The sequence below is a fragment of the Eschrichtius robustus genome, chromosome 2 (genome assembly GCF_028021215.1).
Source record: "Eschrichtius robustus isolate mEscRob2 chromosome 2, mEscRob2.pri, whole genome shotgun sequence".
NCBI lineage: Eukaryota > Metazoa > Chordata > Mammalia > Artiodactyla > Eschrichtiidae > Eschrichtius > Eschrichtius robustus.
Window position 1 is genome coordinate 101127123 of NC_090825.1, and position 23654 is coordinate 101150776.

Below are 23654 nucleotides of genomic sequence, written 5' to 3' on the forward strand. Positions count from 1 at the left end.
CAGTCTCACAAAGCTGCCTATTCATAAAGGTTAATTTTTGTTCAGCCAAAATCAGTGTCCCTCAGATGTCCATCCCCTTACACCTGGCTTTTTCCTAGGGAACCTTAGAGAAGGACAGTTCCTCCTGGGCAAGGGTGCCACTGAGTGTTTGGAGATGGCAGTCACCCTTGGTTTTGTCTTCTCCAAACTAAAATTTCCCTCCACAGTTTTGAGTGTATCCTGCTCATGCTTCTTGCTTTCTGGCGGCTGTTGCATTTACCAGCATCCCTCTTAAAAGTGGCGCACCCAGAACTCCACCCGAGGTTGCTCCCCGTATGGTCTGATCAGAACCTGTCAACCAAGCACACAGATCAACCTCAGGACTTACCACACACCTTTCCTGCCTTCGCTCCTGGGCTACAAAGACAAGACTGGTGGCTCCCCTTCCTGCCTGTTATTTTTAAAGTGTTCTGAGAGGAACAGGAGTGCAAATGAGCCCGGTTGTTGGCCCTTGGGAGCCTCTCTATGAGACATAGAGCCCAGGGCTCACCCACTTCATCCCTGGGCCCTGGGTCAGCTCCACAGTGGGCTCTGAGAAAGGCAGATGGCAGGGTGTTTTGTCAGAGGCCTGGGGCAGCATTCCTGCACCTTCCACTCGCTCACCAACGCCCACGAGTCTGCCCTGGGATTGCCCTTCCTTTAGCCGAAAGCACGGATTCCTATTAAAATCTGTATTTCCCCTGACAAGGGTAATATTTTAAACTCTTTGCCATCAATTACACTACACTATGCCTAAACTGAATTTTTGTGAGAAAAAGAACTTTTGAAAAGAAGTGTGAAGGACTTGCAGATACCATAGGAAGGCAGGAGAGAGGGGAAGAACTAGGAATTAGAAGCTTGAGAACAAACTTTGCTGGTGCTTAGAGCTGCACAGGTGCTACTGAGATCTCCCAGTTATTTCTTAGGTGCTCAGCGTACCAGGCATTAGGCCAAGTCTTCTGTGCACAGCTTATTTGTCCTCAAAATAATTCTCTGAGGGAGGACCATTATTATACCCATTTTATGGATGAGGAAACTGAGGCCCACAGAAGGCAAATAATTTGTCCAGAGTTCTGCATTTGAAACCAGTTCTGCTGACCACAGAGTCCCTATGAAGTTGAGCAACTGAAGAGCAGTTGTAGTCCGAGGAACCATGCGCGGCTAGTGGAGTGGGGCAAGGATTAGCATTAGGGAAGTTACGGGTGAAAAATTTGCACCTCTAAAAGGGAGTTATTTATGAAATGTTGGCGTGTTCTCTCTGCTTAATCCCTGCTCCTCATGTAGGAAAGGAGGACGAGGCAGGGCGTGTTAACTCCGCTCTATATTTTCTCCATATGAGGACTAAATACATATGAGGACTAATACTAAATCGACATATGGTATTCAAATCAAACATATTCAATTTCATTGACTTCGAGCTTCTCTTAATTAATTGGACATTCAAATACACATTTGTTTCAGTTCATGGTGCTTTAAATGTCTTGTGATTCTTTCAAAATATGTATCTGCTCAGCTCATTGTATAATTTTCTTATGAAAGAAGGCATATAAATATTAATGCAGCTTTGCATCTGAGAACTTAGATGTGTTGAGGTTGGGAAACTCGGTTACGTAACAGTAATAAATGGCCCTGGGGTGTGTTCGAGAAGAGATCCTGAAGGGTTTTCAATACCTAATTAGTAGAGAAGATCACTTGTGTGACAGTGAGTAAAGGAAAATCATACTTTTTAAACTCAGTATCTGGTAAAAGCTGTTTTGGATGTATATTTAGAAACATTGCAGATTTGCTATATTTTTAGCCCTGTGCCCGCAAATTTTGTGATAAACCCTGAAAATGTATGGTTTTCTAAGATTTTCAAGGATTTTGGCCAACACCGAAAATAATACATTGACATGAAATTTATCCTCTTGAAGCTGCTGTGACATAGCTGATGATGTTAAATATACAAACCTCCTGTTTTCAATTTTATTAAGGTTTCATGCTAAAAGCATGAAAGTTGGTATAGCAGTTTAAATTGAAAAACCTGCTGATTAATCCATTTCACATGATCTAATATAAAATGGACTCAAAGATTCGGGAAACACATTTGCTAAGATCTCAATCAAGAAAATGAACACTTCACCCTGATGCAGCAAAGAATCTAACATTTATGACAAAAATCTATTTAACTACAGTAAAAATTTACATACAGTAAAGCATGTAGATGAGAATGTTAGTCAAATAATTATTTTTGCTTCTTGTTTAACAAAATTATAATTATAAAGGTGACATAATTCATTTTTTTAAAGTGGTAAGTAAAAACTACAATTAACCATGCTACCAAAACAAAATTGCTGTATTTCTTTCTAGTATTTTTTTCATGAGGCATATTTTTTGTATGGTTGTCATCATAACATAAGGGCAAAATTTTTTTTTAAACATCTTTATTGGAGTATAATTGCTTTACAATGGTGTGTTAGTTTCTGCTGTATAACAAAGTGAATCAGCTATACACATACATATATCCCCGTATCTCCTCCCTCTTGCGTCTCCCTCTCACCCTCCCTATCCCACCCCTCTAGGTGGTCACAAAGCACCGAGCTGATCTCCCTGTGCTATGCGGCTGCTTCCCACTAGCTATCTATTTTACATTTGGTAGTGTATATAAGTCCATGCCACTATCTCACTTTGTCCCCGCTTACTCTTCCCCCTCCCCATGTCCTCAAGTCCATGCTCTACATCTGCGTCTTTATTCCTATCCTGCCCATAGGTTCTTCATAACCATTTTTTTTTTTTAGATTCCATATATATGTGTTAGCATACGGTATTTGTTTTTCTCTTTCTGACTTACTTCACTCTGTATGACAGACTCTAGGTCCATCCACCTCACTACAGATAACTCAATTTTGTTTCTTTTTATGGCTGACTAATATTCCATTGTATATATGTGCCACATCTTCTTTATCCATTCATCCGATGATGGACACTTAGGTTGCTTCCATGTCCTGGCTATTGTACATAGAGCTGCAATGAACATTGTGGTACATGACTCTTTTTGAATTATGGTTTTCTCAGGGTATATGCCCAGTAGTGGGATTGCTGGTTCGTAGGGTAGTTCTATTTTTCGTTTTCATAAGGGCAGTTTTTTCCACTGCTTTTTTCTGCTGTTGCAGAATGTGTATGGCCAACACTTTGAATGAACCACAGAACTTAGGAAAGCAGAGCCGCCCCCTCTGTCTGCTTTTAATCCATTAACACTTTGCTAATGTCTCTGAAAGAAAGGATATGAAGTCAATGTGGGGAAAGATAGGAGCAGGGAGTGATAGAAAAATTAAAAATAAAACTCTAGTAGTGTCAAAAATAATGTAAAGGGCTGGCAGCGGCAGAGCTTAAATACAGTGCATCTTTGTCCCCTCTTCTCTCCTTGAACATTTCTTCTCTTTGTTTAATCATAGATATAAGTCCCCTAGCTCCCTGACTTTCTGGAAGGTTGTGGAGTTAACAAAGTCAGGAACGAGGCAGTACTAGAGGGAGAGAAAACTCTGGGGAAGAGACCCAGTCTCCTTTCCCATGCTTTGGTTTTATTGGACTCTAAGAAACATACCTCCCCCCCCTCAAAACTGGTGGGGAAACCTCTTGGTAGAAATGAGTTCAAGGGAATCGGCAGTAAGGAAGGATGAGAACTCAGAAGTAGAGAGAAAAGCATCGTGGAGGCAGGAAGGGGAAGAAATGAAGCACAGGGACAAGGAAAAACCGGTACGGAAGCAAAGTGCCTTTCACCTTGTGTGGCCCCGCAGTGACTTCCTTCTCAGAAGTCAATCCTGTCGTTAGGGAGAAGCGGTTTTCCCTGCCCCATGTTCCCAATCAAGGCAACAGTAAGACTGGGGAGAGGGAGGGTTGTTACTGGTTTGGGATCTTCATAGAGTCTCTGAGAGCACCCCACTTGCTGCTGAAAGGGTATCCTTTTTCTTTTGTCTCCCAGTGGGCAATTTCTTCCCATTTAAAATGAGCGTGCTTTGTCCACATACCTTCTTTGCCCTGACTCTTCCCCTAAAAAAAAAAAATCACTAAAAAACTCAAGTAATAGAAACAGAATCCTAGAATCTCATAGTTGAAGGATCCTCGGAGAGAGTAAAGAATCATCTCCAAAAGTCCAGACCCTTCTGTGGCATCGATTGCTCGGGCCCTTGCATCTCACAAGTGCACTCCGAGACCGGAACCAGCGCCACCAGCATCACGGGGAAGCCTGTTAGAAATGCAGACCCCGAGGCCTTACTCCAGACTCCAGCATCAGAATCTGTATCTTGACAAGCTCTCCAGGTGACTCATTTGTGTATATTCGAGTTTGAGAAGCGCTGACTTAGGCCACCTTTGGTGCTAATCCATCGTCCCTGATGAGGTATCATGTCACTCTGTGCTCAGAATCAAGCAATAGTTCCCCAAGATGGTTCTCAGGATACACAGTGGGAAACTCTCTTAGTGGGAAACTCTTATGTGGTCTTCAAGCACTCTTCTCCTGGATCCGCAAGCTTCCTCGCCTGCCGCTCTCCTCCTGCTTTCTGCCTGCCAGTCTCATCAAGGGACTTCCTTCGGTTCCTAAAATGTGCTGTGTTCTTTCACGTGACACGTCCTTCCTTCTCGCCTTTCGCCTCCAAGGTCACCTCCTCACAGCCCTTCACCCTACTCCTGCGACCACCGCTGTTCAGTAGAAATGTAGTGTAGGCCGTTTCCATAATTTAAACTTCTTCTAGTAGTTATATTAAAAAATATAAGTAGATGAGATTAATTTAATAATACCTTATATTTATCCCAATAAATCAAAGCTATTATCACTTTGATATGTACCACCAGCCACATTTTAAGTGCCTAATAGCCACAGGTGTCTAGTGGCTCCTATTTGGACAGTGCAAGCCTAGATTATATTAAAACCCCTCTCCCAACTTACTGTATTATCTCCCAGCTCCCTGTACTTTTCCACCTCTTTAAATATCTGTGTTTTAAAAATTATTGGTAATGTCGTTTAATATCAGTTTTCTCTAGTAGACTAAATAAAATCTCTTTTGGGTAATTTTGTTCATTATGGTATCTCCAGTGCCTACTGCTGGTGCTACATATACCTCTGAGGTAGGATGGATGATTGAATGTGTAAAGAGGTGAAAAGGAAGACGACTTCTTTGGGTTTTGTATCATAATTGAGGTTTGGGACAGCTGCTTTGCTTCTCTTCATTTGGTTTGACACTTTGATAGTCTCTGGATATTTGATTCCTCTTTTATCTGCGCCATACAAGCACTCTCTAATTATTTCCTGTCTTAAAAAACGAGCAAACAGTACTGCTCTGGTGGCTCCACCCTAATTCTCTGCTCCTTTTTCTTCCCACCCCAGGCCCCACTTGTAGCCAACATGCTTTAAAGAGTTAACGGAACCTCGATCTCTAGCCCTCTACCTCCTGTTCACCTTAAATGTCTCCAGTATGGCTTCCACCTCTTTTGGGAAGGTCACAACTTCCAGTTGGTCAAATCCGTTGGCACTGATGTTCTCATCTTGTTTGGCATTGCTGTGTTATTTGAGGCTACTGGCTGTGCCTTTCTGGAAACGTTCTCCTCCCATGGCTTTGTGATCCCACCTCTCTCCTTGTTTTTCTTCTAACGCTCTGACATCTCCTTAGTCTCCTTTGCAACTCCTCTCCTTCCTCTACTTGACCTTTACATATCCAAGTGGTATGGAAGTATTCAGTAGGATCCTTTCTCCTCTCAATCTCTAAGTCTCTCTGGGTTGATAGCTCATTCGTTCTCATGGCTTAAGATGCCCCGTACTTGCTGCTGCTCCTCACCTCATCACTCTAGCCTCCTAATTCATGACCCACTCGATATCTCCATTGGATGCCTTGTGGAATTCTGAAGAGGAATTCTTGAATCCCCATCCCCAACCTGTTCCTCCTCAGACCCCCCTCAGCAATCAGCGTTCAGTTTACTGAAACACCCACTCGGTGGCCGAAGCCAGGATTCTGCCTCTCCCTCATCTCCACCTCCATCTATCAGCAGGTCCTGAGTCATCTGTGCTTAAAGGCTATCCCCATCTGTCCACTTATCTCCATCTCAACAGCCCCCAGCCAGGCCGGGCCACCTTTATGTTTCATTGGGTTAACAACCATGAGCTAATACTTTGACTTCCTTCTTCACCATCAATCCTTGCCACCCCATATTTCCCCCAGAGGAGGCACAAGGATATATTTTTAAACGTAAAGCAGACCATTTCATTCTCTGTGAAGCCCCCCTAAGAATACCCCATTTCACTTAAAATATAACCCAAACTCCTTTTTGTGGTCAATAAAACCCTCAAATGAGTTGGCCCCTGACAACCTCCCCCAACTTCATCTTTGATCTCCTTCGCCCTAGCTCACTCTGCTCTAGATAGAAGAACTATGGAACCTGCCAGATTCTCTCCTGCATTAGGCATTTGAGAATGGGCTTCCTTCTACCCAGATCTTCACAGAATCATCTTTTCTCTTGTATTTTCCCCCAGATCCTCACATAATTGTCTTCTTCTCATCCTCAGGTCTTGGCTTAAACGTCATCTCCATGATAAGGCTTCTCAGCTGTTCTCTATTCCAGGACCCTACTTGTTTCCATCAAAGCGCTCTGCATTTTGTAATTTCTCATTCATCTGTATACTTGCTTGACTGTCTGCTTGCCCCATAAGGACAGTGATTATGTCTATTTCATTCCCCGCTGTACCCCTACAGCCATGTGCACAGAGAACATTCAGCAGATGTTTGTGGAATGAGTGGACCCTGTAAGAGTCTTTTAGCATTCTGCCAATTACTTTAGCACTTCTGAACAAGCTCTATTATATTCCTATATCTCTTGCTTATATTGGAAAGAAATTGCCACCTTTAACCAGTTGAAAAAATTGGCAGCTGAAATTCACAGAACAAATTTTCAGTGATAAGATGACTCTAAATTTAGGCTGATGCCACTAAAGATAAACAAAGTAGGGAAATTCTTCCACTCAACTGTTTCTCAGAAAAGTTGTTATTAAAAACCATTTTCCTAATGCTACTTCATAGTCAGTGGTTACCAAAATCTAGGCAGAGAGTACAGTTTGGGATTTAGCTTAAAATGAATCTGAAATGAGTACAACCAGGTTTTACTACTGGTTTCTGGAATTCCATTGCCTTCATGTGACCCAAATAGAGAAAATGTGAATTGCATGGTTAGGGAATAATTTTAATTCTGATAAGGCAGTTCTGCGGTGTTATGGAGAGAAAGTTGGAGTCAGGGAACCTCAGTCCTGGTTGAGCAGTCAGCATAGTATGTAATTTTCCACATAACACTTGAAACTCCCTCAGTTCGCATTTATTTTCAAGTGAGAATACGGAAGCACTGCTCACCCATCCTCCGGAGTTGTTGTAAAAACGTCTAGTGACGTCATACACTTGACTTGTGCTCAGAAACATAGGAAGTTTTACACAAATATATTGTATTCGTAATTTTAACGATGGAGGACATTTTAGGAAAATTCTAATTAAGAAATAGCATTTGGAGGAAGTTTTAAAACACACGTAAGTGTTTTGGTTTTTTTCATTGTTTGTAACAGTGCCTGAGAAGTGTGTACCGAACAGCAGTAGGAAAGGAGGCAGCGCGGCTCTGCCAGTCTCTGTCCTGCAGGGGCCTCTGTCTGCACTTTGCTGCGTCCCTGCACCTGCCCTGTCCTCTCTGCAGCCTGTAACGGAGAACTCCACCCGGCCACCAGCTTGCTTGGGCGGACCCCACGGGGCTGCCCAGAGGAAGAGGAGGCTGCAGGCTGGTCTAGTTCTTCCTCCCATTTCTCCTCCCCTCCAGTCCTTGAGGCGCGTCCCTCTCAAAGTGGGACTAGGTTTCATACACTTACCACTTTGTTTCTGGAAAATAGAATTCATTTAATGTTTCGTTAAAAAAAAACAAAAACAAAAAAACACTCATGCACCCTAAAGATATATACCCCCCTTTCCCTTCTTGTGTCTAAAGTTGTATTCCTAATGTGGATACATGACTTCACATCAAGAAGGAAAATAAACATTTTACTGACGGCATTCTGGGGGCCATCTGTTGGAGTTGGCTAGTAGAGGGTAGAGGATAGGGATTTTTCAAACCTCCCCCATCTGCCTCTTGTTCCCTTAGCAAGGAGCAGTGTCTTGGTGTTTCCTGCCCTTGACAGATCAGCACTGTAGAACATTGCCACCTTCAGTTAAAACTGGTAAGCGTGGTTCTGCACTTTCCAGAAACTACACTGAGTTTGCTAACACTTTCCAGAAACTACACTGAGCAAGTTCTCCCCTGTTTCCACACTTCTCTGCTTGATGAGCCTCTGCACCATCCTTGGATGTGTATCTCTCTCTATAATTCAGCACTGAGAGAGGAAAAAACAGAAAGGAAATCTGGTAATGGGCCTGGAGTGGATGTAAGACTTAATCCACTCAGGAGGTTTTGCTGATGTCAGAGTGAAGGTCGGCCATGCTTTTTAGGCAACAGAATAACTCTGAAACCATGTGCTTTCTTCAGAATCACTCATTTGTCTTCTGTGGGAACCATACCTTCAAGGCCCAAAGGTTTAAAGTTGTCAAAATATTGAGTCTGATTTCATGATAGAACATGCGTCTTTGGTGAAGAAGTATCTTTTCTACCCAAGGTAGTAAGGGCCTTTGAGTATTTCTGTGAGTTTTTACACAATAAAGAAATGGGTGCACATGAGGTACAAAGTGACATGAGCAGGTCTTGACAGTTCTGGGCTGGGCTGGGAATCAGGAAACTTGGGAAATTATGAAATTGGGAAAATGGGAAACCTGACTTTCTACAGCTGCTTTATATCAGTAGCCACTTAGGAAGTTTAGAACCAAATCAATGAATCTTTTCCAATAATATTTTAACATCTCAATGTGAATAAATCATTGGTTGATATTTTTATAAGAAAGTCCTCTGTACTTGCCCTTCAGCCTCACAACACCATCAATAAAGGTTCTGTGACACCAATGAAAGGGATGAGTAAACAACTCCATGGGAACATTTCTCACACCCACTCGCTCTTCCCAACATCATGGCCTGACACAGTACTGCAGATTCAGAGTTAACCCAGCCCTTTCTTGGATCAGGTTCCAATCTAGTCTCCAAGGGTGGTACAGAAGAGCACCGAGCAAGTAGCCTTCACTCAGGCTCCATACCCTTCTTCTTGTTGTCATGAGATAAGTATACCTGTCACCACGCCTCAGAACCTGGAGTGTTTGTGATGAGTAAGCCCACGATGGATTTCATTTACATCGGATTAAGGAAACTCTTGACTCTAGCATTGACCCTCCTAATCTTTCACAACGTCCCTCTCTTAGGTATAAAAATGGAAGGAAATGGAATCTTGGAGAACTTAGAAGTCATGTCCTTGAAGGTGCCTAGGTTTCCAGTAGCTGTAGATGGGAAGTTCATTGTTGTGTACATTTTAAGGCAATTACAGCTAAAGCTGACCATTTTGTTTCTCAAGGAAAATAGTATTCCTTTCACTTCTAACAATAGATAGTAGGAAAAGAGTATTTTATCCTAAAGACACATCCTTTTCTTTCTCTTCTTGATATCTAAAGCTAATTTTCTAATATGGACACAAAACTCCATATTTAGAAGTAAAATAGGCATTTTGGGAGCCAGCACTGACGTTCAGTCTTGAAAATTGGATCCACCGTTGCAATAGCAAACTGTACATTATCTTCCTAAGAAAATACTAATTTATCAGTCCCAAGAGCCAAAGAGTTGTTCTGTGTCAGCAATCAGCTTAGCCTCATAATTATAAATTTGTGAGGATCTGTTGAAATACGTGGATCCAGAAGAATTATAGTGTTTCATAGTGAGTCATTCAGAATAAAGAGCCCTGTTATTTGTAGACATTCCATACAGTCATAGAAATTTAGAGGTGGGTCAGGTCTTAGCAATCATGTGTCTAACCCCTTTATTTTACAGATGAAGAAGTTTTGGCTTAGAACTTTGGAAATATATGAAAATACTTTAATATGCAGCACATCTTCAATAGCTTTACCAAGACTGTCTTTGAAATATTCAGCACACTCAGTGTGTCCAAAATGTGGCGAGAGTGACTCATTGTGACAAGACTCATATGTATTTAGTATACTTTGCATCTTTGGTCTAGCATATTCCTTTGTTCCTTCTTCCCCCCTCCTGCTCCCTCCCTCCCCCTTCATTCATTTATTCTTTAAAAGGTTTAGCCCTTGAGCCCCAATATCTATGAGATGCTGTGCTAGACAGAGGGCTGGTTATAAACACAAGGAGGTTCACGAGCAGTCTTTGCCCTTGAGGGACTCTCAAGAGAGAAGGCGAGACAGATGCATGAGTGAATTGTTGAAACAGAGCTTTATAAATGCGTGACTCTAGGTATGGGCAGATGTATCTCAGGACACTGAGAAGCAAAGGACAACGATTCCCTGGGAAAGTCAGAGGAAATGCACCAAGGAGGTAACACCTGAGGGGAACCCTGGCAGATGAGCTTCCATCTCAGGCAGAGAAGGCAGGAAAGGCGTCATAGGAGAGGGCGAACTTGCCCAAAGGCAGGAGAAGAGAAGGAAAGACCTGGGGTATCCAGAAGGGGGTGAGTTTAGCAATGGAAATGCAGAGAAAAATTAATGACGTGGGAATGGTGGCGCTGAGATGGAAAGATAGATTAGAAAATAAATAAAAGAGCTGATACCTACCATGATAAAGAATTTAGCTACTATCCTGAAAGTCAGGGTTTCCCAAAGCTTAGTTGTTTAAGTATTATTTCCACAACCTCTCTTATTTTTGTTTGACCTGTAAACCACTTGTACTATTATTTTTAACTTATTTTTCTGAAACCATTTACTTTTAAGCATATTTGTTTTTGGAAGAAACTTTATGTCAGTGTTGTAAGTAAAAAACCAATGTCACTTGCAGTAACTTCAAGGACATCATTAAAATGAATGTGATGAAAATAAAGCATTTCTGCTAACTCTTTGCTTATGAAAGTCTCTGAGCTAAAGGCCCACAGTTTCATTATTCTGAAGGGAGTTTGTAAGTTTTGGAGAGGAGTTAAAGTCACTGTAGCTCCAAACTGAGAGTCCTTAAATTAATTAAGAGGAAGAAAGAGTTGAAAGGTATATAGCTTGCTTACTCTCTAAGTCAGGGGAATTTATGGTTCTTGTGCACCATCTTAGATACTGCAGGGGTATGTGTCCCACATAGGGGGAAATACTGTTTTAGGCAGTACAAGGCCTCTTCGAGGTTTTTGAGCTAAGAAGTGACAAAATCAGACTTATCTAAAGAGGGGATTAATCAGGATCAAAAGGGAAACCAAAGAAGAAAAGAAACCCTGCAGGGGCTGTGGAAGGGTCTAGTCAGTATAATAAGATGAATAGAGGGACCAGATTAAAGAAGGATTTAGGATCAGGCTACGTAGGACTTGGTGCCTAAGGGATGCGGGGCAGGGATGCCTTGGAGATGGATTGCATGGGAGGCTGCATATATGGTCATGTGATTCAGGCCAGGTATATGAGGAATACGTTTAAGGAAGACAGAGTAGAGTGTGTGTGCGCATATGCGTGTGTGTGTGTGTGTGCATATGCGTGTGTGTGTGTGTGTGTGCATATGCGTGTGTGTGTGTTTTGGATGAGGAGGGGGAAGGCAAGAAGCAGGTGAGGGTAGGGGTGATAAGACCCCTGGATCAGAACATGCTACCTGTTACACATAACGTGCACATCCCAGGCTCACATTAAATGCTTGTTGAATAAATGATGACCTGTGGATGGTCAGCAGGCAACTGGAAATACCCTGCTGGAGATCAGAGACATTCCAAATGCCAGTTAGATTGGAAGAGGGAACTGTGGTCTACAAATCAACCTCAAATGCATTTCCATTTACCTACTGACCATTTTAGAAACTTTGTGCCGTAATCAGGTAGACAGGTTTAAGGTATATTGGGCATGTTTATGTTCATAAGATGTTAAAAATGAATCCACTCACCCAAAAAAGTCACTGAGAACCTACACATGTAAAGCAATTTGCTGGGTGCTTTGAGGGATAGAGAGGTAAATTAGACACTGACTGTTCTCACAGAGCTTGTAAAGATCTCATAAAATAATCGATAAAATTTTCAGCGATCTAAAGTTTAACATGTGAAGTATTTATTCATGATTTCCGGGAAACAAATTTAGCCTCAAAATCTGCCTATAAGCCCTAGTTAGTCTGATCTTTGTTTCCATGCATTATAAGAAGTGTATCATGGGGTCGGGGTAGAACAACAGTATAAGTGGAATTTTTGGTAGACTTACAGAATCGGAAGTGAAAATCTTGCCTGTCATTAAGGGCCCTTTTACTTGTGTTGTGCTTAAAATACCCATTTTCCCAGCTTAGGAGAAATAAACTAATTGCGTTTTATCTTTTATATATATATATATATATATATATATATATATATATATATATATATATATATATAAAATTGTCCTTCTCCTCAGACAGGTATATGATATAGTAAAAAATTAGAGCATTCTCACAAAAACCTGTTATCTAATCCACTTTTCATAACTGGGATTTTTTCCAGGGAGTCAAGACACAGACTGGAAAACACAGATTTCCCTCTCAGCCTAAAAAAGAGTCATAGGTTTGAATAAGGAGGACAACGAGCCTAATGTTGATGCCCCTTCTTCAGTTTCTAGGCTCTTCTGTGGAAAGAAGTGTTTTCATAAGACTCAGAATTCATTTCCATAGAGCATTCTTAATGGCTCCTGTCAGAACAAAACAGCTGGGAAACATATGGTATCCATTTCCCTGTATCACTTGGAAAAAATTTCACATGTAAATAAAGCCAACATAAAAGAGTAGCCCTTTGAACCCACGACCTTATACGATACATAAATATATTGGTACAATGCTCTCGTTGTATTGGCCCACTAAGTTATGTGACTTTAAAAATGTTTTATTGCATTCTGAGATGCACATTATCAAGAAGTTTCCAAAAAATGAAGGTAATTGGAAAATACCAGCAAATACTATCCCTAATAATAAGTATGTATCTCAGAAATGTTAAGAAATACATATATATTTTTCCTACTATATTTTAAGGTTTTCAGAAAATTGATGGATAAAATTTAAGGCATATTTACATTTATAAACTCTGTGTCCACTATTTTTCTGTTGGTTTAAATAAGTAAGTAACCATATATTCTTGAAAAGAAGAGAGAAAGCCCTGGCAAAAATTTCTGGCAGGCCTTAATTTTTTTTAGCTTTACATTTTGAGGGAGAAAAGGACATATAAAGGATAGAAAGACTGTTAAATTTATAATGGACCCACAGGAATTAGTCTTTGCCTTTGCCTATTTACATTTCATAAATAACTAGAAAATCTCGTTCTCATTGGTGATTACCACTCCTCTGAGTTTATTAACAGGACTTTTGTCCCCTGTGAAATTAAGCTATAAATCCCTGAGAAGGATGCTCTTTGGGCATTTAAAAAGAAATTTAATGCATTGGACAAAGTGAGATTCAAATTCAAATAGAGCACTTGTTAATTGTCTGCTCTGTGCCAAGTACTGTATACAACTGAGAACCAGAGCCAGCAGAAGGCAAGAGAAGCAGCAGCTTAAGAGCATCTAGACACCTTCCTTCCCTTCTGGAACATTCTCTGTTAATACCTGTTTCTTACTGGACAGAATCCAGGCCTCCCTCCACAGCTCACAGTATTTTCTTAGATTCCCAAAAGTCCTCAGAGAAGGACCGCTTCGTGCAGACCCTCTGAAACCACAAGCAAAATTGTGGTCCATTTGGGGGAAAGAACTCACCCACCAATAAATAGGTACATAGCATTTAGGCTTAGAACACTCACTCTCACCTCCTTATTTTGGTTCCAGAACTCATCTGAATCGTTTTAGAACACATAGCAGTAGGACGAAGAATGACCAAGGGTCTAAATTTGGGGAACGTTTCATAATTTATATGCTACTTTCACCCCAAGAATCAATGGCAGCCAGGGACTGTTGCAGAAGTTACAGACCTGAGTATACCCTCGTCTTAGCTCCTTTACTTCCTGGTTGTACTCCATAGCAAAGAACAGACACATACACATGCTTTGGGGTTAAATACTTCCCACCTGCTGTTGTTCCAGAAGAGGAGGGAGCGATGGGAGATGCCTAGTTAGAGGGCATGTCCTGAAACCTCACCCCTTTGATGGGGGATGGTGTAACCTCAGTGGGAAGGGAGTAGGAATCCGTAAACTGGTGGGCTGCAAGCTACCAAGAGTGCGGGGTCATCTTCGTAGTCAAGGGAGTGTCCAGAGAGGAGGCGGTGTCTTCGAGGCTGAGGGAGGAAGGGGCAGCCGGTCACACGAGGCCGCCGCACTGCGGGAGGAAGTGGTGCTTACCTTTCACCTCCCGTTACGCTCCGTCTCAGCCAGGCACTCGGACGCAGACTATACAGTCTTCATCTAAACTTTGCAAGAAATGAGAAGAAAAACAAATAGTCTGCCTACTTCACCCTCCCTTTGCACCTTCCTTCTCCTCTTGTTCATTTCCTGCTTTCCAAATGACCGAGGGCAGCAGTGACTCTTAAAGAGCACATTCCCGTGTGAAGCTAGTGCGTTATGTTGATGTGTCATATGCCAGAAATTACTCTCGAATGCCCGTGAGCGATGGTTGACTGGAATACTCAGTCTGCGGTGGGATGAACTCAACCATGGCTTATCTCCCATGGTCCAGTCAGTCCTGACCAATTCATTCCTTCCTGTTCTTTCCCTAATCCACCTAACAAATCACCTAGGGAATCACGCAGTAGGTATCAGTTTAAGTTTGCCCAATATTAAACCATTTATCCCTTCCTTCTCTGAGACGTCGTCGTAAGCTTTCAGAGTATACCCGTGCGTGTGTGCACATATGCACATACATCCCTTCTCTCCCTGGATTAGTTTGGAAGTTCGTTTAACACAAAGGATCCTATCCTCCAGTTCTCTTTTTCAGGGTGATGGCAAGTATCAAAATACTATCAGGGAGGTGTCACCACCCAGGGAATAAACCTGAGTATCTGTCTGGGTTTGTTTTCTTTAGCTGTCTGCCTTCACTATTATTACTACTTGAATTAATTTTGAGCCAATATGTCATAACGTTCTTTTATCATTGACTGTTTTTCAATGGTAAGTATGAACCGTTTGTTTTATGGTATACGTTCTCTCTTAATTCGTCCCCTTTGAGCTTCGTCCTTAATTCGTCCCCGGGCTTCCTTTGAGCATTACTTGAGTGGACCATGTCTGCCTGCATGGCCACGCTATTTTCAGTGTTTCAGATAGTCCCCTATTTTAATTTATTTTAAAACAGTTTTTAATAGTCCCCTCTTTTAATTTATTTTAAAACAGTTTCTAGCTCTAGCTGGAATTGCGGTGTCTCAACTCTTATTACAAACACACAGAAGCCCACGGGAATCGCCGATGTACACAGTAAGTTCCGCCCAGTGAAGCGAGTGTCCCCACTGAAACATCAGCCAGAGACTCTGGAGAACAATGAAAGCGATGACCAAAAGAACCAGAAGGCAGAGTACCAGAAAGGGGGTGATTCTGACCCAGGCCCCCAACCTGAGGAGCTCAGCCCCCGAGATGGAGAGAGCAGCCCTCCAAGTAAGAGCACGGAACCCAGCCCCTTGCTGGGCGAACTGGAGCATTATGACCTCGACATGGATGAGATTCTGGATGTGCCTTACATTAAATCCAGTCAACAGCTTGCCTCTTTTACCAAGGTGACTTCAGAAAAAAGAATTTTGGGTTTATGCACAAGCATCAATGGCCTTTCTAGCAAAGCCTGCTCTACAGGAAATGCTGAGAACTCACTGTCCAGCATGACACCATTTTGTGTTCTGTCTCCTGTGAAAAGCCCTCACTTGAGAAAAGCATCCTCTGTCGTCCGTGACCAGCAGAAGCTCTCCACTGAAGAATCCGAGAGTTCTCCTCCTCTGCTTAAATGTGGCTCTGCATATGAGCCTGAAAACCAGAGTAAGGACTTCCCAAATAAGTCCTTTAGTGATCCTCATGGTCGGAAAGTTGACAAGGCGATGCCAGACTGCCAGCTCAGGGCCTTCCATCCGCAGTCCTCAGCACCAGACCCCAAACTAGAGGAGCAGATCGGTGGCATGAACTGGACCAGCTCCCAAGGCCCAGAAGAAAGGAGTGAGTACCTGAAAAAAGTAAAAAACATCTTGAACATCGTTAAAGAAGGGCAAATATCTCTCCTGGTAAGTATGAATTAATTCCGTCTACATATTAACAATCTAGAGACTCCAGTTTTATCAGCTCCATTCATTAGTAACAGAATGATGGTGCTTCTGTCCCAATTTTTGTTTAATCTCTACTTGTGGCTTTAGTTGGGAGATGTGACTTTTGAGTTTTAAAATTAAAAGTTAGGTGGTTAGCACAAGGAAGAACAATTGGCTATAGAGGGGAGTGTTATTTCACTTGAACTTTGCCTGAATTCAACTGGAAGAAGGACACAGAGTCTAAAACATAAACAAAACGAAAAAAGCCCAGCACTTTCTTTAATATGAATCTTAATGTCTTTCTTTTTGCTTTTCAAATGGTTCCCAATGCTCTCACTCAGTTATTTGTGGGGATGTCAGTTCCTTGCTGATGGGGGACCTGCCAGACACATGAACAGAGGGTCTTCTGTTTTATCCTGATCATTATTCAGAAGACTTGGACCAGGATGTTTGAAAGCATTTGCAGATAGAAACTTACCCTGGAGCTTGACTGCCCTCTGACCCACATGGAGTTTTTATTTAGTTCCAGGTCTGCATGTCTAGGGAGAATGAAGAAGCTTTTCCAAAGACTCTAGACACGGAGTAACATGATGTAAGAAAAGTCTGTTCTGCTTAGGCTCAGGGAAAACTAAACTGCAGTCACATTCCATCTGCCTACGTTGTTCTTTCCTGGCTTCCAGACTTGGATCAAACAGTAGTAAGCCTGAGCTGACACTGTGGTGTTAATTAAAGTCTCATTCAAGAAAATCATCACATCTTGGCAGTGTGATTCTACTTAGGGTAGAGCCATGCATAGATAAGTATAATGTGCTTGGTCTGTTATCACACATCTTAGTGTTATAATAGGATGATATGATTGAACAATTTTACTAAGTAAAGTAATATTTTTTTCATCTCCTGAAGATGTCTTTTCCATTTCTCCTGGCTCTTCCTCTCTATTTCTCCTTGGTTCATTCCTTTCTTTTGTCTTTCCCGTGTTTTTATGTTTCCCAAGTGATAACACCTCTCAGTTTACCCAACGGTCTTTATCAACGAGTTTATACTCAGGGGACTGAACTTCACTAGATTTGAGGAAACCAAAGGCCAGGTTGCCTCCAGATGCCCCAGGAGTTTGTTTAGGGATGAAAGTGTCTAGGGGTACCCGTGGGAACACTGGCTGCAGCACTTATCATGTAGCTTGCCGTCAAAACCAGCTCTCCATAGTTCAAGGCAGCGCAGATGGTTAAGACAGGTAGTTCATTCATTTAACAAACCTACAACAGGGAATAAAACACAGCCTGGCCCTCAGAACTTAGCAGGAGTGGAGGAGACAGACAGGGAACCTGCCAGTTACCGTTAAGTGTCATCGCAGTTGTTAGAAAGCCAGCTTGGAACCGCTACAGGCTTGCTGACTCCTGTCTGTCACATGTCTCCCAGGAAGATAAGTCACTTGAGCATTCATGTTCTAAAGCGCAGTATAACAAAAGTGTCACTGAAAATCATTAGAATTAATTAATTGCGAGGAGTTCTGACTTATTAGATCCCCATGGCTGCCACCAGAGCTTCTGGAAGCTCATCTCTTCTTCCCAGTGCCCAGAGCAAAACCCCCATAGCATCTCCTTGTGATTTATTGACTTAAGTTTTCTCCTCTTACTCTGTGTTCAGCCACACCTAGCTGCCGACAATCTAGACAAAATTCATGATGAAAGCGGAAACAATCTCTTACACGTTGCCGCAGCGCAGGGACATGCGGAATGTCTGCAGCACCTCACGTCTTTGATGGGAGAAGATTGCCTCAACGAGCGAAATGTGGAGAAGTTGACTCCAGCGGGCCTGGCCATCAAGGTGACTGGTTGGGGGCTGGGCCCTCCACAGCTGAAAGTTGGGTTTCTATCTTTGAAGATTCCTAGTAAGCTTCAGTGTTAGAATGGAGGGAGAGAAGAGTGATATACCAAGCCAACAGCAAATGAACCTATTGTATTTAAAAGGTTAATCATTTCAGTCACTAGCTGCTTTGAGATTTTGAGACTATATTCCAATTTAGGGTAAGCTTCAAATCAGCTAATAAAGAGAAAGGAAAATGATCTGTTGCCATTCTGAGAATTTTTGTTATTCTTAACCACCCCTGGATCTGTGTGAGGCTGTTTCATTTTTTCCTAATGTGAGTGTAATGAGCAAGACAAATGAGGAAAAGGTGTATTATAAGGGACGCTAGCACTCAGGAGTATTTCAGACAGTAAAGTGGACTTCTAATGGATTACATCTGAAGTTTAAACGTCTGCAGTATCAGGAGTTGTTTAGAATATCGGTGCCGAGTTTGCGTTTGGCTCTTGCAGACCACAGTATGTTATCTGTCAAAAACTCCACAAATTAATGCCGACTGGGATAGAGTTAAAACCTAGAAACTGTGGTACAGGAAAACATGGTCTTTTATAGCACTGCAGTGAGTGCCTCTGTAAAATATAACACATCACTAGAAGGTTAGCTATTAAGCTAAAATTACTTTTAAGATCTTTGGTAAATAAATATGGAATTCAGTCACATTTATTAATAAGCCAGAAGTGAAGTTTAGGGAAATATAATACATCTTGTGCTTCTGCATATGTACTTTACTTTACTTAATAGTTATGTCTTCTAAAAGCTGAATAATCATAATTTTTATAAATGGAATTATACTGAGATTTACTAGGGGAACTTGCTAGTTAAAGAAGTCTACTTGTGAATTCACTGAAGAATGTGTTATATTTGAAAAACAAGCATTTTCCTTCCCCAGTATACCTCTTATGCAAATCTGAATTTTTGTGTCTGCAATTTATCATTCAGCAAAGATTAAAAAGTTGTTTTCTGTTTTATTTAATGTTACTCAGTGATCAGCTTTTTTGATCAAATAAGAAATCCATGACCCCAGTGGATATCATTTTCCTTTAGTTGTAAATGATGCTATGTCAGATTAAGAGCTGAACTGCAGGCAGCCATCAAGAAGAAAGAGAAATGAAATGTGAAGTCAAAGTCAAGCATAGTGGAGTTCAGCAATGTGTACGAGTCCACCAGGTACTGTGTTAAGCTGCTGGCAACACAAATTTAAATGAGACATAGTCCCTTTTCTTAAGGAACTGATAGCCTGGTGGATAAGGCAGGTAAATTATCAGTAATACAAGTGCAGGATGGCGAATTCAGGATCTAGTCCCATGTCAGAATCCTGTGGGAAGGCAGGAGTTGGGTTTGGTAATCAGTGGGCATGTGTCAGTGATGACTAAAATATTCTTGCAATGCCAGTGATTGTTGACATTCGCCTTGCCGTTTTAGTATTTATAAAATACAGTTCTCATTAGTTTTCCTGACTAATGGTGCATTTTGAATATATTCTAACTACATAGTTGGATGAAATTTTTTTGTTAATTTATATGCCCGAGTACTTGTTCTGATAGGGTAAGGATCTTCAGAGTAGGAAGGTACATAAGAAATTTAGTGGTCATTAAGCCAACCCTGGGTAAACTCCTTCTGTGGTATCCATATTAAGTGTTAATTCATTCTTAAACTGCTCCAGTCAACATAGGATCCCCATCATACAATCAGCATGCAAACTTAAACAATAAATTTTTCTTTGCTTTAATGAAGAACATACATCAAGCCCACAGGACTCAAAAGCTCTTATAGTTTTGCAGTCTCAGGCTTTTCATACTTTACTTCTGGACAATGATCTGAGAAATGGAAGTATTCTTTTATTCCTTTATTTAATCTAGAATTTACAAAAGCAGTAAATACAAATATTTTATAATGTATGCCACCCTCTTTGGCAGTCTGTCCTGACACATGTCCTGCCTCAGTCCATTAGTGTATTGTGATGGACATTGATGAAACTCAGGGAGTGCTAAGAAGTCATCATTCTTCTGTTTTAGGACCTTGTTTTCAACACTAGTAACTAACTGGTGGTATTTCACCTCCTTAAGCACAGTTCTGAGAACCCTGCTGTCATTAAAGAAAACAAACTTGGTACGAATGGGCAGAAGTTGCTCAGATAATATGTCTTGGCTGACAGGAAGCAGAGTCAGAGACAAGGTATCAAATAAAAAGATTACATTAGAAAAGGGGCTCTGAAGTCATACCAAGGCTTAAGAACATCTCCCCACACTGTTAAACTCCTTAAATATTGAACATCATAAGTTCTTGCCAGCTACATGCAGCATTTATTGAGTGCTTTCTGGGAACCCAACACTAGATACTGTGGGAGTTCCACAGGCATTATTAAGTGCGCTTTGGGAACAGTTAAGCAAAATAATTGTAAAGAAAGATTTCTAAAAGGTGAGAACAGTCTGTTTTCTAAAATGGAGCCAGCACAAGAAATTACTTTAGAATCTAAACGGATTTGGAATGAAATAACCTTGATTCTCTTTTTATTTCTGAGTAAGCCCAAAGACAAAATGCTGGTCTGGTGAGAAAACATATAACCTACTGATATTCCTTTTTAACATACAGTGAGTGACCCAAGGCTCAGGGACTTCAACAGGCAAAAATCTCCCACTAGAATTTACTAACATTTTTTGTTTTCTTGGTATTTCTATTAATGGCAAGTGATACTGCTTTCAAACTCATAGTAGTGATATAATATTTCCTTTTCCCTCTCTAGCAACTTTTTATTTGTTTAAGTGTTTCCTTGAGTAACTAAACCTAACACACATCTAACAGAGCGTTCTCCCCAGCAGCAAGTGCACATGAAATAGTGCATTTTTCTCAAGTGCACATGAAATAGTCTCCATGATAGACCATATGCTAAGTCATAAGACAGATCTCAATAAATTTAAAAGGATTAAAATCATACAAAGTACGTCCTTCCACCATAATGAAATACAATTAGGTATTAATAACAGAAGGGAATTTAAGATATTCACTAGTATACAGAATTAACACACCTCAAAATAATAATTGTGTCAAAAGAGAAATTACAACGGAAATTGTAAGATATTTAGAGATGAATGAACATGCAATATACCAACATTTTAGCATGCAGCTAAAGCAATGCTTAGAGGGAAATTTATAGTTGTAAATGCATATGTTTAAAAAAGAAGGAGGAGGACGAGGAGGAGGAGGAAGGTCTCAAATTATTAGCCTAATCTATCTCAAGAAACTAGAAAAATAAAGCAAACTAAATTCAAAACAAGCAGAAGGAAGAAAATTAACATTTTTTCAAGCAAAAATAAATGAAATAGAGAATAGAAAAATAATAGAGAAAATCAACAAAAGCAAATTTGGTCTCATAAAAAGATTTTTAAAAATTAGCAAGCCTTTAGTTAGACTGACCAAAAAAGAGAGAGAGAGAAAGAAAGAGAGAGAAGACTCAGATTACTAAAATCAGAACTATTGCCTCATATTTTTGTGTTCTGTGTAAATACCCATTGATGTAAATTGTCTTGCCTCATAGACGCTCAGTATGGTTCCTACACCTTTCTTTATTCAGAGGGAATGAAGCACGTTGTGTCAGTGGGGTTTTTTAAATTCTCCTAGGAAACACTGCATGCTCAAATTGTGTAATTTAAGGAAAGTCTGTAATGAATGATTTATATACAAAAGGAGGGTGGGTGGACAGGGTCTAGGGATCCCATGAAGGAAAGTGCAGCATATTAGGGTCAATAACACCCAGAGCACAGTTACCCAGAGCCTGAAAGGGCAGGGGAAGGACCTTGAGCTAGAGAGGGTTGAGTAGAACTGCTGACTTTTGACCTTTGACTGGTGGCGGGACTCAGCAGACCAGTGGCACCTCCATAAAGGGGGAGTTGAAAACAAAGGGGACCTCACACTCACTCTCTTTTCCTGGTCTCCTGTTACTGCTTTCCATTAGCCAAACCCAGTCAGAAGGCAGGGGGCAAGGGAGCCAACCCATACAGATCAGCCTCCCTGGGCAGGAAGGAGGGCAGAAACAGGAGGAGATAGATCTGAATGGGGCACCTGGAAGCTAATTCAGCACACACCTGATCATGCTAGATGCCCCAGTCAGAGAGAACTATTCTGCGTGTGAATAGTTGGAAGTCGACTACTTGAAATTCCATTATCCAAATAGGAGTAAATGAAGAATGAGCAGATTACCCGCCCTGTCTTGTTTTTAGAATAGGCTTCCCTGACTTCATGCCCACAGTAGTTCTTTTCTCCTGTGCTAAGGTCCCACACCATGCAAACCAGGAAAGCAGTTGAATGTCTCATCTGTCTTATGGAGTTATTGTGAGGATCTAAGAGAGCGTTCTAATACAGTGTAAGGTGACGTATTATGTGCTTAGTAAGCTGACATGCATCGCCTCATTTGATCTTTACAGTAACTCCATGAGGTAGCTGCTACTAACCCCTGCTATTTCATAGATGAGAAAATTGAGTATCAGAGAGGTGAGGTAAGTTGTTCAAAGTCTCGTAACTAAGTGGTGGATTAAGGGTTTAAATCCATTCCAAAGTCTGGGTCTTAATCGCTAGGTTACATATGTCACGACTGCCTTCCTGGTTTGCACAGTGTGGGATCCGAGCACAGGAGAACAGGGCTACTGTGGGCATGAAATCAGAGAAGGCTTCAGCGAAAGTAGCATTTGAGCCAGTGTAATGGGATTATTTTCCTTTTCTTTATTTTGGACTCCTAACATGCTAACTTATCAAGAGAAAAAGCAGAGTTAATGGATAAACAAATTGTGATATATTTATACAATGGAATACTTCTCAGCAATAAAAAGGAATAAACTATTTCCAAGCACTAGCTTGGGTGAATCTCAGAAGCATTATGTTGGGTGAAAGAAGCCAGATGCAAAAGAGTACATACTCTATTCTGCTGTGATAGGAATCATAGTGGTCGCCTGGGTAAAGGTGAGGGATATGAGAGCAAAGGAGTACTAGAAATGTGGGCGTGCGGTGGAAATGTTCTACATCTTGATTGGAGTTGTAGTTAACAAGAGAATATATTTGTCAAAATTCATGAAACTGTACTTTAAAAAGAGTATATTTTATAGTTCGCAAATTATACCTCAATAAATTGATTTTAAAATAACTGATGAAATTACGAAAATGTATTAAGTAAAAATTATGCAGTTGATTTATAGTCAAAATTACTGATCAGAAATATAATAGGTGATATACATTTATTGTAAATGAATTAAGCCAGATATAAAAGCCAGAATTCATGTAATTTTTCTTTTGGTAAAATTACCATCTGTGAGGTATTTTTTCAAACCTGAATTACCTTAAATTTCTTTTTTTTTTATTTTTAATCTAGAATGGTCAATTGGAGTGTGTACGCTGGATGGTGAGTGAAACAGAAGCCATTGCTGAATTGAGTTGTTCTAAGGATTTTCCAAGCCTTATTCATTACGCAGGTTGCTTCGGCCAGGTATGAAGAAATTTTTAATTATCTTCTATTTGCATGCTATGTA

At 40.9% G+C, this 23654-nt stretch overlaps 1 protein-coding gene across 1 annotated transcript in view; it reads left to right on the top strand.

The window, feature by feature from the left end:
• The window catches only part of SNCAIP (synuclein alpha interacting protein), a 147567-nt gene that overhangs the window by 91529 nt on the left and 32384 nt on the right, over window positions 1–23654 (top strand). Inside the window, exons 4-6 of the mRNA XM_068535766.1 lie at window positions 15386–16254; window positions 17920–18099; window positions 23498–23611. Of these exons, the coding sequence (XP_068391867.1) occupies window positions 15386–16254; window positions 17920–18099; window positions 23498–23611 (1163 nt within the window). The remainder of the gene's footprint in view (window positions 1–15385; window positions 16255–17919; window positions 18100–23497; window positions 23612–23654) is intronic.